The 13,085-nt window shown below is 39.6% G+C and overlaps 1 protein-coding gene across 1 annotated transcript in view; it reads left to right on the plus strand.

The window, feature by feature from the left end:
* The first annotated feature begins 56 nt into the window (after positions 1 to 56).
* pebp4 (phosphatidylethanolamine binding protein 4) overlaps positions 57 to 13,085 on the plus strand; it is a 47,725-nt gene continuing 34,696 nt past the window's right edge. The window contains exons 1-3 of the mRNA XM_031849143.1: positions 57 to 154; positions 1,331 to 1,434; positions 1,651 to 1,783. Coding sequence (XP_031705003.1) covers positions 152 to 154; positions 1,331 to 1,434; positions 1,651 to 1,783 — 240 coding nt within the window. The 5' untranslated portion in view covers positions 57 to 151. The remainder of the gene's footprint in view (positions 155 to 1,330; positions 1,435 to 1,650; positions 1,784 to 13,085) is intronic.

Below are 13,085 nucleotides of genomic sequence, written 5' to 3' on the forward strand. Positions count from 1 at the left end.
GTCTTTTTTTTTAAAAACCCTTTTTAGTTATGTCATATGAAACGTTTGCAACCTCACAGGCTCGTGCACTGCGTAAAGGCGCGCAGCTGCAACAACTGCGCGTGAACCAGAAGTAGAAGCCTGCAGCTAAACACAAGTGGACTTCTGAGAGATGGTAATGTTTATCACACATTATTAATGTAGCTAACGTAACCCTACGAAGACTGCAGTGTGCATGCAGGGATATATTTAATGTCTGCTCTCTATGTCTCGAGGGACACCTGATCATTTATAAACCACCTGTGTTGAAGTGTGACGTCTGCACTTCATAAATATAAACAAGCTAAAACACGAGCTAATATTAGTTTTGTGCAAGCGTTACTTCTAAACTTTTCTTTACAAGTCAAATGAGAGACTTGTAATATCTGTAATATGACTCGCTCACGTGGCAGGATGTAACGTTAGCCAAATGTTGCTATTAAGTTCAACGTTAAATATAGAAACGCATCAGCAACACGTAACGTCTTTTGCAGTGTTCAAACAGCTGAGGTATGACTAAGCATACAAATTTAAATATGGTAATTTAACAGTGACTTTGTCACAATGTTAAGTATATTAGGATTCCCGTCATCACGTGCAGTGCTGGTGATGTGTCGTCTAGACAAACGGGTGTGGGCGGGGCCAAGTGTTTAAACAAGCTCTGACAGGCCAACACTACACAGCAGGTGAATAACGGTGTAGATAATCCATAAAGACATGGAGATTATGCCTAATATGTTCTGGCTCCAGCATTTCAAATGTTGAGGTTCCCTGCTTTTCTTTGACTTGTATTATATTCAATATCTTTAAATAACATAATTGTTATTAATTTGTTCGGAATTGTCGTACAGACTAAATAACATTTAAAATCTTTAGATCTGGGAACTGGTATTTTAAACAGTTTTGACATCTTGTAAACCAAACGATGACTCAATTAATCAACAAGGTAATTCAGCAGATAGTCAATAATGAAAATAATTGTTAGTTGCAGGCCTACGTTGAAGCAGTAAGAAGTACCTCGGTTTCAGTTACTCTCCACGACTTGCAAACACAATTTTTATATACTGTTCAAGAGATATACTGCTGGACAGATGATAGACATCATTCATTAGACACGACAAGGTGAAATACGGTGACAGTCTTCCCAAGCTGTCAGTGTGGACAGGCCTCCTTTGAACTCGACTGTCAGGACGTAACGAGCTGTGTTTCAGTCAGACACTTTGAATCTAACACATTAAACATAAACAGGCAAAACTCATTTCCCTGTTGAAAATAATGACTCCTCGACTCACTGAACGCTGCTGTCCTGCAGGCTGTGCCGGCACCGTTTCTGGTGTTATGTGCCTGTGTTTTGGGTTTTTTCCATGTGGAGGCCACACCAGACACCGTGACCTCTCTGGATTCTTCTTTCTGTCAGTAAGTAGCCCATAATGCATCAGACGGCTGTGATCACAGTACAACTGCAATGATGGGTAAACCATACATAAAATGAACACGACAAAGACAGAAGCTTCTGAACTGAAGGCTCATTTTTAGATAAGCTGGACATTTTTATCTCGGGGTGTGAGCCTGTTCACTTACAACACAGAACTGTTTAGGATGAGTTTAATCTTTCATCTCTCTTCAATACAGTGGTGGACTAGAGGTCATCTATCCACAGCTGGACATTGACAAATGCCTCGTAATTCCAAAGGACCTGAAACTCAGAGAAATGGTCAGCACCGTTTGGAAAGCACCACAGATTTACTTCTCTGGAGCACACAAGGTAAGAGATGCTCGGGGGGGCTGTCAGAGTAATCCACTAGTTCTAGTGGGCAGCTATTTACGTGTGCAGTGATTTTAATTCCCCTACTACGGTTTAATAAATAGTTGACTGAACTGGTACAGATCACAAATATTTTACATATTATAAATGGATCGCTATATCGGTGTGTCTGTGATACTAAAGCTACATGCTGCAGGTTTTATTTATTTATTTATTATAGTAGGATAATCCCAAAAAAATCCCAGAAAAGCAAATTCCTCAGACAAAGAGGTCTGAATTATTTTTGTTGCTGGTTGATTTCTTTTTCTTTGTGTCGGTCATGTTACGTGGCATACATGCGAGTGCCTTCTTTTAACACTAGAGTGCAGTAATGGATAAAACCAGCTGCAACTTTACCTCAACAGATATATATAAGAAACATCAAAGTTCACAGCATTTTGAAAAATGATAGGCATAAAATACAGTTTGAGTAATAATTTATAAATATGAGGCTTCTCTCCTGTTTTGGGCTTCGATGCCACCTTGTATTATGTATGTATAGTATGTACCTGTACTCATCACCGATACACTGCAGTAATCTTTGTCACCAGAGGGGGGTGCTAGCACTTCATACTTGTTCAATGAACAACAGATAAACCAAGGTAATGTTCTATCGATAGTTTATACTATTCTCAATGTCAGATGATATCAATTGTGAAGTAGATACTATTGTCATTGAGTCACTGATTTAGACTGATGGATCCTTTAATCTCTGTCTCATACTAGTGAAGCTGCAGACATTAAATCTCCATCTATAACACGGTGTCATTGCAGTTATTAAATTGAATTGCTGCAGACAGCAGCACACACTGCTGTGCGTGCTTTCAAGTAGCAGTTCATGATTCAGTACTCTTTAGTAGAAACTCATGTTTACTAAAAAAAATAGTTAAAACTCAAACCATGACCCTGAGACTAAAATAGATTGCTAATTGTAATTAATTTATTCAAAGGATTTGGTTGTAATTGAAATAAAACACAACAAAACTACAGTTTGAAGTTTGAGTGTTTTGTAATTTTAGATTTGGATTCAACATTCATACCATGCTTGTTTCTAAATATGAGGTAAAAAAAGATACACATTGCAATATCAGGAATTAAAACAAAGGAAGAGAATGGCGTTAACATTACGGGGCCTAAATGACTTTTATTCCCCATAAACTGAAAAGAAAAATGAGTCGACGGTACATGAAGTAGGCCTTTAATGACATGTGATATGTTTCTCTGAACAAACTATTAAATTACCACAGAGATTCATTCAGACGTCTAATATTATTTTATTTCTTTTTCTTTTTTTTTTCAGTGGAACATGTTTTTTTTTTTGTGGTTGAGCGACAAATTGAGAGAGACACAGTTCCCAGCACACAGAACTGCTGCTGAAGTTGACAATGAAATCACATCAAGCGGACACAAAAATCCTATATCTGTAAATTGAAAACTTAAACTGAAAGTCACCTCGATTTAGGAGGTAGTTTATGAATTCCAGAGCTAAGCAGTCTAGCTTGAACATGATCTATTGCCCTTCTCTTGCCCAAACTCCATTTGATCTATGGTCGTATTATCTACAATGCTGTCTTACATGATTCTCTTTTATGGCCAGAATCAGTGTCAGACAGCAAAACAGATTACATGTTGGATTAAATCAATACAAACTTTATTTACTGGGCTTTTGAAATGTAATTCTCCATTTCTCCTGACACTTAGGTAAGCACGCACTATTGAAGGATGATCAGATTGTCGCCTGTGGTTCTGCGGTTGGTCTGCTGGTCCACCACGCTTTCTGTCACCGCGCCACGCTGCCAGAGCTGCTGCTATTCTCTGCCACTCATCCCTTGTTACCCGGTAGCAGGAATACAGAATAGTGGCCGCTCAGTTTCAAATCCACCCACTGCAACACCCACTTCATTACTGGGACGGGATGCATGCCTGCTGAGTAATTGGAATGGAGCGCAGCGGGCAGTAGTCCCATAAACCCGCCTCTAAATAGGTGCTCATAACCAAAAACAAAAGCAAAGGGCCACAGAGACGGCAGATTTCTGTGTTCAAACTTCAGAGCAGCGACTTGACACTCAAACTTATGTGTTAGCAAAACCTGGCATGGGTTAGTGAAGCATTTTTGGAAATCCTAATTATACGCAAACGCCTCAAAAGAAAATGGGACATGTACGGGCTAATGGGACTAAACTGTCACATGACTTGGTTAGGCTCGTAAATAACGTTAATGAGGATTTGAAATCAAACAGACCTGACCGTATTATATCATGGGAACATGTTTAGCTTTAAAAGACGTGGACTTTCCTTCACTTAGTTTTATGAATGACATAACGTCTGAACTCTACAGTAGAAAATATATTTCCTGCTGTCTTCATTTCCTGTTGAAGCTTTTTAAATACTGTACCATGATTGAACAATATAAGGCTGAGTGTCCATTTTGCACTTTTCAGTGTTTTTTTTTTTTTTTTTGGTCAATTGTTATCAACGAAGAGAGAGCACCTGCCTCCAGAAGAACGTCTGCACCCAGCATCTTCTTTCAGAGCGTGTGTGTGGCCGCTTCGAGCGCTTCTAGTTGAAAAGCTCTGAACTTTTCAGAAAGGCGCCATCAGCGCTTTTCTCCCTCAGAGAAACGCAAAATACACACCGAGTCTAAGAAAAGTTTTGCACTTAAGGATAAATTCAGTGTTTCAAGGGGAAAGCAACATATAAGTCTGATTAGAATTTAGTTAAAAACCAGTAAATTCTCTGATTCACCAATTTAAAGAGTTACACCCAAGCAGAGCAACACATTGACCATCATATGTTAAATTGAGACCTAAAGCTTTTCTTGACTTTAGTCCCAGTTTTAATGTCCAAAATTTACAGCGACCACATGATTAGTGTCTTTGTCTCACAAACTGATGCATTTTCTCATCAGCAACCAGAAGGATCTGTTAACGTCAGTCTGTGAAGACACTTGTAGAGATAAAGAGCCAAAGCTGCAAATGGACCAACAAGATAAATATCTTCAGTGAGGAAGGGACAACTGTTAGAACCACTCTGCTGTTAGACTGTACATGAGGTCTCAGAGGTCAGTAAGTCAGCTCACCTTTGAATCACAGAAACAAAGCAATGCTTGGCACTGACCATCGTCAAATTTCTCTTTTGGTCAAATCCTGATACCTGTGCAGACGGATTGTTTTGTGCGTTTAAACTACGTTTCTGCTGATTATTCATTTGTTTAATAGAGATTAATTATGGATTACTGAAAGTGGTTTCTAAATCTCAAAAGGATGTATTAATCCACTCTTTGTCCTGTTTAGGATCTTGACTCTCAGTGTCTCAGTTCAACGTTAATATCTACTGTAAGTGTTAAAATGCTTCTTTCACAGAAAGGAAAAGCTGCATGAGTTTTTTTTAATGTTGGTGGAAGCTCTTTGGAAAACCAAACAAACTTGGCTACAGGACAGAAAACCTGTCGGATGAAGCTTCGCCTGAAGAGAAGAATAAAAGAACAGTGGAAATTAAGACGATTCCAAAAATACCCAAAGAACTCTGAACTAGAAAGGATTAAAAAGCTGAGTTTATATTTGGCTACATGGAAACTGATCCAGGTGTGCTTTTGGCTAAACCAAAGAACGTTTGAGTGAGTTTCCACCTTCTTAAACCATTGTGATTAGTTAAGCTTTTAATGTCCTTTGTGAACAGCCTGATTACAGTTCTTTTAGTTTGAACATGTTTCACTTTCAATTCAATTTTCTCACTAATACGGTAAAAATCCACTTTATTGTCCCGGTGTGAAATTTGCTTTGGACTTCACAGCGTCTGCGGTAAAAAAAAATCACAGCGAAGCAACAGTTAAAAAAACAACCTTCATCCATCATAATCCAGTCCTTCATAAAGTCTGGCCTCCTCCTGGACATCAGTGCAGCATTTAGTTATTGTAGAGGGGTCTCCTGTGCATCCATGAGAACATTCTTATGTCTGCTTCCTCAGCTCACTGACATTAACGTAGGCTACATATAGTCTTTATTTTGATAACGTCATGCTCATCATTCCTCCGCGTAGTCGGTGTAAACAACACAGAAGCTATCTTTACCTCCTAGTTACCAAAAGTGGAGACGGTTTAGGAGTTTTTAGTGAGGACCATAGCCATGGGGCACCTTCTTAGACATGGGGGATTTCAAAGCCTTGTTTTTAGGTAGACATTTCTTGCATCTGGTGGATGGAATGAGGGTTTAAACCATTACTGCGATTAGAGCTGCCTCACTATGATCTCTTGAGCTTGCTTACTGCTGCTAATAGCTGTTTCCTCTCTATTTCCCTCTATCTTTTTCTTTCTGGCTTTCTCTCTCTCTGTGAATGATTTTTATGCTTTGCTAAAACATGTGGGGGCGTTGAGAGAGGATTTAAATGCAACGATCCCCCTCCTCTTTTTTTTTTTCGGTGAATCTCAGCGTTCTTTTCTGCAAGCCTCTGATGACGACAGGGCAGCTTTAAGCCTGGCCGTGCCCACGGCAGGCTGCCGTCTCAGCGCTGCCCACTCTCCTCTGTGTTGGCATGCCGGAGAAAGCGAGGGTGGGGTTCCTCTGTAACAGACCCTGTCATTCCTAGGAAAGCCTACATGTCCACCCATGCAGCAGGCGACGGTCTTCACTCAGCGGAAGAGTCAAGGGTGTATATTTAGATCAACGGACGAGGCGCTTCCTTGAGCCTTTACGTGACAGCGAGGGTCAACAAGTGAAACATGTTTTGTAATATCCATCTAATTGCATATTCAGTGTCATCAGGTGGGTGTTTTTTTTGGCTCTGCTGGATTAAATAAGCGTGTTTGGCCAAGATTCAGGGAGTTTATTTCCTTAGCTAATGTTCCCCTTTGTCATTATAACACCCTGTTAAGCTGACCCGTGTCCCGTTCTATTCAGTCATTACCCATTACTACACAGCATATATGATTCACGCGAGCCTCCTGAAGAGGAAAGAATTACAACCTCCTGCTACCAGGAAAACTGGATTGATTATGCATATTCAGTGGAATCAAGAGAGGCGATAAACCTCCTAAGCCACCTTTCCACACAGTCAAATAATCGTTTTCACCTGATGAAGCATGGCTGTGGCACGCTGACCACCACAGATGCAAGAAGAAGTACTCAAATGGATAAATGTGCAGATGTCTCTCATGCTTAAGTGAGATTGCACACGACCAATATTTTTCTTATTTCTCTCACCTCCTTTTCCTGCTTTCTTGTTTCCTCCACTCACCTTTGAGTCCACTTGTAAACGACAGTCTGTTGTATTGTTTTTGAACCGTTGTTGTTGCAGTAGCACAGTATTCCTTCACCTTTCATTTGGTTGAAGAGCGTAGGCTGCGATACTTTTTGTACTCTGTGGCTGTGAGTAAAATATGATTTCAATTACCATGAAAACGTATTGTGTTATCAATGGGAGGATAAGGACAGATTAAGGAAGCTCTGGGATGCTCTTACAGATGACAATGGTCAGGTTTCTATGCGAGCAGCGGTGTTGGACTTGACAAAAGCTCCGAGGAAAGGAGGAGGTTCAACGCGTAAAGCCGATTCAACAGACCCTGATACGTGTAAGATGGTTTAAGTTATTTGCTTCCATACATGGGAACTTTTTTAGTGTCGATAGATGGGTCATCCTCACTCACAAAGGAAACCAACAAAGAAAATATGCAAAAGTTAATGTCCACATGTTGAAATGGGGCACAAATTTACCGTACATGACAATTATGAAAATTAATGAAATGGATAAAAAAAAAAAAACTTCAAAGAAGGTTCAGCACAGGCAATAACAAAGAAAGACTTTAATAAAAAATACCGCTTGAATCTGCAGCCTCCTGATTATTATTCAGTATTCACATTCTATCTCGTCAGTTCATATACATTGACGGCAAGATTGTTCAAATAGAGACTCATAATCTGCATCTGCTGCGGTGAATACTTAGACAAACATACAAGATTAAATTTTCTATTTATATGAGCCACAGAAACCTAACATTTGGGAATCGTTGTAAGATCTGGAGAAGAGTCGGTCGCACTTTGGCTCAGTAAAAAACTACAATTTATGAATGTGATCTGTCCAGCGAGGAGATGTCTGCAGCCTCACGATCCCAAACATACAGTATAACCTTTAACAAATATTAAGCTGCTGTGTGCCCCTTTTTTTGTCTTCTTGCCTTGAACAATGTAAGAAGTTAGTTATTTTTCTCTTTTTTTTTTTTTTTTTTTTTTGCAAGCTTCTCCCTCTGTGAGGAAGCTTCAGGACAGAAATCAAAATGTAAACGTTCTTATAGATTCTATAATTTATCCTCAATAAAAAGAGCTTACTACAGAGCCTCTTCAGGACTTTACGGACAGGATTACTACGGTGATTATGTTTGAAACTAAGGTAATTTACTTTTCTCTTAGAGCGAAGTAATCTCAAAGTTAAAAGTGATGATTTGAAGTTTACTTAAGACCCAGATGCTTGGCTTAGTGGCATTTTGCCCAAAATGTTTTTGTGCTTTTACTCATTTGTGGTCCGGCGGAGGGTTTAGTTACAGTTGTGTCCCAATCCTCTGATTCACCTTCTTTAGGAACCGCTCCAGGGCTGCTCATAATGCTTAACTCTCCATAATGCCATCCCCTTCATCTCCCCAGTGGTCTTATTGTCTTAACTCTGGATGGAGAGAAAAACAGGTTGATACACGTTTGGCAGAGTGAAAGTAAAAGTATCTTTTCAAACACTATTCAAGTTTTCTCCCAAACTTGTTTAGTTACCTCGTGGGTCTGTTTTCACTGTTTTTTAAAAGATATATTACCGGTGATTCATTTTGCTTTTGACATTAAAAGCTCGTCGCTCGTTAATGGTTGCAGCAATCGGGTCCATTGACGCTTGATTGATCTGAGAACAGGGGATAATAAAACTGCCTTCCTTGTCATTTTCCTGATCCTGTAGTTTGGAAGCAGAGAGAATCAAGAGAAAATGTTATGCAAATGATTTGTTAATCCCTTTACATTATTTGTTCCATTTCTCCCGTTCGCTTTCACACTCAATTTCTAGCACAGCAAGCTGACAGGCGGACACCCTCAGATTGCTAATTCTCAAGATAGAAGAAAAAAAAAAAAAAGTCAGCCATCCATTTTGTATTTAGAATATACTTATTCTATTAATTCATTTGAATTGTATGATTTTACCTGCAAAATGCACAAAGAGATCCTGAAAACCCTTCAAGTACTTCACTTTAGAGACCTTCAACTCTAACCTCTCTCTCCTCTTCTTTGTGTTTGAGTCTTAACGAATAAGCCGAGAGAGCAGTGGCACATGAAACTGTGACCAGTGTTTTTTCTTCTTCTATAGTTTTGTTGTCCCAAAGGTTGGTGTTAAAAATAATAAGAAAGAGGTGGGATGGTCTTAGATTCAAGAAGCTTAAAAATGCAAAATCTCAAATAAGCCCAATTTCCACCAGCCAATCGCGTTGCATTTCGGTGGGCTTGTGTTGATCGTCTCAACTGACTCACACACCGCCCCTCCCCAAATAAAAACACCACAGATTTACGTGGCTTTTCAAAAAAATAAATGTATCTAGACATTTATCCAGCTTAATCTTCTTAACATATTAAAGTGATTTGCTTTGCCCTGAAGTGGCTGAAGCTGCACGCTCACCGCCCTTCATGGCACTAAGACCCGAGAGGCATTGTGGACATCTTTCGCTCTTGAATAAGAGAGAGGTGGGCAGAAGTCAACCTGCTTCTCAGCTGTGGAGCCCTGGCTGTCCCCGCTGTGCGTCCATTTTCTTTATTTTATTTTTTTTGTTCTGTTATTAGTCCAACTGTTGCACTCAGTCAGTGTTCTTAGGCACGCGGCTCTGCCAGAACTGCCCACACTGTGGTGTGGAGGTTTGGAGCTCTCAGCTTCTGAGCTGAACTGAAAGAGCTCGCTCACAGAGTAGGTGTTGGCAGGATGCTTTGTTTCTTTCTGTGAATGTCATGAGAGGTATGGATGATGACAGAACTGAAGCACATGTGATGGCATGATGTATCCGGGTGCCAACTTTTATGCCTGACTGCAGATTTGGGCATTTTCAGATGGATGATGTGCTTAACCTTTTCTTCAGACGGGACACAAATCTGAGAATCAGTAGTGACGGTTACAATGTGTTCTTCGCAGGCTGGGCAGCTAAAAGGTCTTGTTCAAACTCAAGCCCTGCTAATGTCTTTATTTGGCATAATGCTCTATGGATGAGCTTCAGGGCGTTGGTTTTGCCAGATCGCATCAGTAGAGCTGAAAGTGTAGACTTGGAGACATTCATTGTAGCTGAAGCCTGAGTCCATTTATTGTCTTCGTGGTATTTAGCTTAATGTCCGTCAAACTTAAATCTCACATGATGGGGTCAAAGTGTTGATGTGCTACAAGTATAATTCATTTTATCTGGATTAGAGTTTAAAGAGTTGCTTTAAAGGATCTTAAAACTTGCTCTGTAAATTAGTTTTCATTTGTTCTATTTGATGGATAAATCTGTTTAATTTTAGATTGTTGGTGACCTGGTGAACAAATTAAGACAGCAATCATTCTGTCAAGCCAAATATTCACGTTTATCTTCAATGTTCTTTGTGTTCAGAAGCTCACTCACCAACTACTGCAGCTGTTAGCAGATGTTCTCACTTCTTCACAATGTTTCGATACTGAGATATTAGTCCACTATGGCTATACTTTAAAAAGCTGCAGGGTCATACCAGAAGAAGATCAAAAATAACATTACAGAGCAAAAGATTTCAATAATACAGCTGTGTATTCACATATTTAATACATTGTGTATGTTTCTTTCTTTTCATATTCAAGTTAGCTGACAATTGATTTCTTGATTAATTGTTTTGTTTACAAAATAATTCTATCAATCCAGCAAATCCTCACAATTTTAATGTTTGGCATTTTTGCTTGATAAAATGACTTAAAAGTATATGTTGTGATTGCTGTCTTAATTTTGTTGTATCAGCTCTAATTTATTACCCTGACTCTTCACTTATGTTTTTCTCATTTCACTCATTTATCATCCATCTGAGGCTGTTTTGAAAGTACATGTCAAAAGAATATAAAGGTGTCATTTGACTAAATAATAATGATTGTTTTACTAAGAAGTAATTAAACTAAATGAAACACAACACATACTTATCATAAAAACAATAGTTATTGAAATGTTTTTCCACTAGACACAGAAGGAAATGTATTTGCTGCAAACTAGATAATAACAACCTGCTTACGAGAGTTTGGCGGCCCACAGTGATGACTTACTCATAAACATCCATCCCTGTCCTCTATGTGTTGTATTATAATGATTTTAAAGGTGCAAGATACGATGGGAGCATTTTGACGGCCTCTCAACATGGAGGACGGTGAGCCGGTGGCTCACAGCTAACAGTGCTAACAGCGCTAACAGTGCAAACTACGGCGAAAGTGCTAACAGAGCTAACGGCGTTTACCTGCTATGTTGGGACGGCGTTAACAGCTGTAACCGCTGTATGAGAGCAGTGCAGAGCTCACCGGCGGGTGTCAACAAAGCAAGGAGAAGCTTTGACAAATCACACACAGAGAGGGAGAGCGCCTTCATTCTCTGCTCAGGTTGACATTACTCCACTTTATCTTTAGTCAATAGTTGTTTGCTGCTATATTATTGTTCAGAATGTTATTTCCTTTCCTCACTATGCTGTGTTTCTGTGTCCACTTATTAGAATACCTCATGCAATTAAATGTAGTGTTTTGTCGCTTTTGAAACTGGCAGGTGCTTGACCTCTTGTACTTGGACTGAATGTCTGACGGGTGTTAGAATCATACACTGAGGCCGTCCAAACAAAATATTGTTGAACGCAGTGCAGCTCCACACAGACGAGCACTTCAAACAAACTACGAGTGGTTGCTTCTTTTCATATCGCAGAGAATAGGAGAAATTGATTGGAACTGGGAGGCTTAGGACAGGATTTTCCTCAACCATAATATTTTTTCTTTAACAACTGCAGCTTAAATTTAGATTTTTTTTTTTTTTCTGGCTTTGTTTTTTATGTCTTTGTCCAAATCCTATCGAGTGGTGCTTCAGGTTTTTCCTTGAGTAAAAAGTTGATATTGTTGTGGGGAGGGAGAAAGGACTTTTTTTTTTTTTTTTCTTCATGTGTGCAGGAATGTAGATTTCTTCCCCCCGTGAAATCCTAATTGTGCCTTGGAGGGCTGGTAGGGTATCTCTGCTCGGCTCAGCTCTACAGGATTTGTGTCTGTGTATGTTAGAGTATGTCTCTTAGCTTGAATGCGGATATAACCCTTTCATTGCACAAGCTGCTGATTTCTCAAATTTGCCGATAGGCTGATCCTGTGCATCCGTAGCTTTTTTTGTCAAAAACATTGAAAGTTTTTTGTTTAGAAAGCTTCCATATTTAATTTTCTTTCCCTGAAATATTTGATATTTGTTGAGCGTCAATGCAGATAACAAGTGGACCTCGTTCTGTGGATCAACCACGTATGAAAAGTAAGCTCCTGAGAGCAGGTCTTGTCAATAGCGTGTGGTCAGATTGAGATCTTGGGTCAAACCACGTCTGTCCCGTGTGCTTCTTGAGTTATTGCTGTGCATTTATCTATGCAAATCCAGGATAAGATCCTATCTGCCTGCAGCGACATATCCCCCTGGATTTGGTATATGTGAGTTAGGCAGGTTATGGTTGACAGTCAAAGAAGGAATTGCAACAACATATATGCGAAGATTATTGCTTGTAGTCATTAATTGTTGCTTGAAAAGGGGATTAGGATTAGCAGTCCTATAGAGCACTCTAACACCTGTCCTTCCCCATAGCTAACAATGTGACTTCGTTTTTCCTTATTTCAGTATCAGTTCAAGTTGGCAAAAATAAAAAAGGCTGATTTATTCAAATGAATCATCAACGCTGGAAATGATTCAATATGTGCCACATTCAGATGGGTGATATATTATTCCCTTGGGGAGAGGCAAAGATGGAGCCGTGGAGCTGTTTTATTTGTGCCGTCTTTATCAGTGTGTCAGGCAGAGAGGCTGAGCTTGTTCTCTATGAATGGACGAGCCCTTGAACCATAAACCTGTACCTCCTCTGATAACAGTTTTTGCATTGTGATATAAGTGCCATTCTCTGTGATGTCCTCTCTGACAGCGCTAAATATATCAACACAAAATGATCTGTCAGACGAATTATTTTATTCCAACCAGTTCTCCAAAACTAAGGATTTTCTGTGTGTGTGTGTGTGTGTGTGTGTGTGTGTGTGTGTGTGTGTGTGT

This window comes from Anarrhichthys ocellatus, unplaced genomic scaffold (genome assembly GCF_004355925.1).
Source record: "Anarrhichthys ocellatus isolate YVR2014 unplaced genomic scaffold, GSC_Weel_1.0 scaffold9, whole genome shotgun sequence".
In the NCBI taxonomy this organism is placed as follows: Eukaryota; Metazoa; Chordata; class Actinopteri; order Perciformes; family Anarhichadidae; genus Anarrhichthys; species Anarrhichthys ocellatus.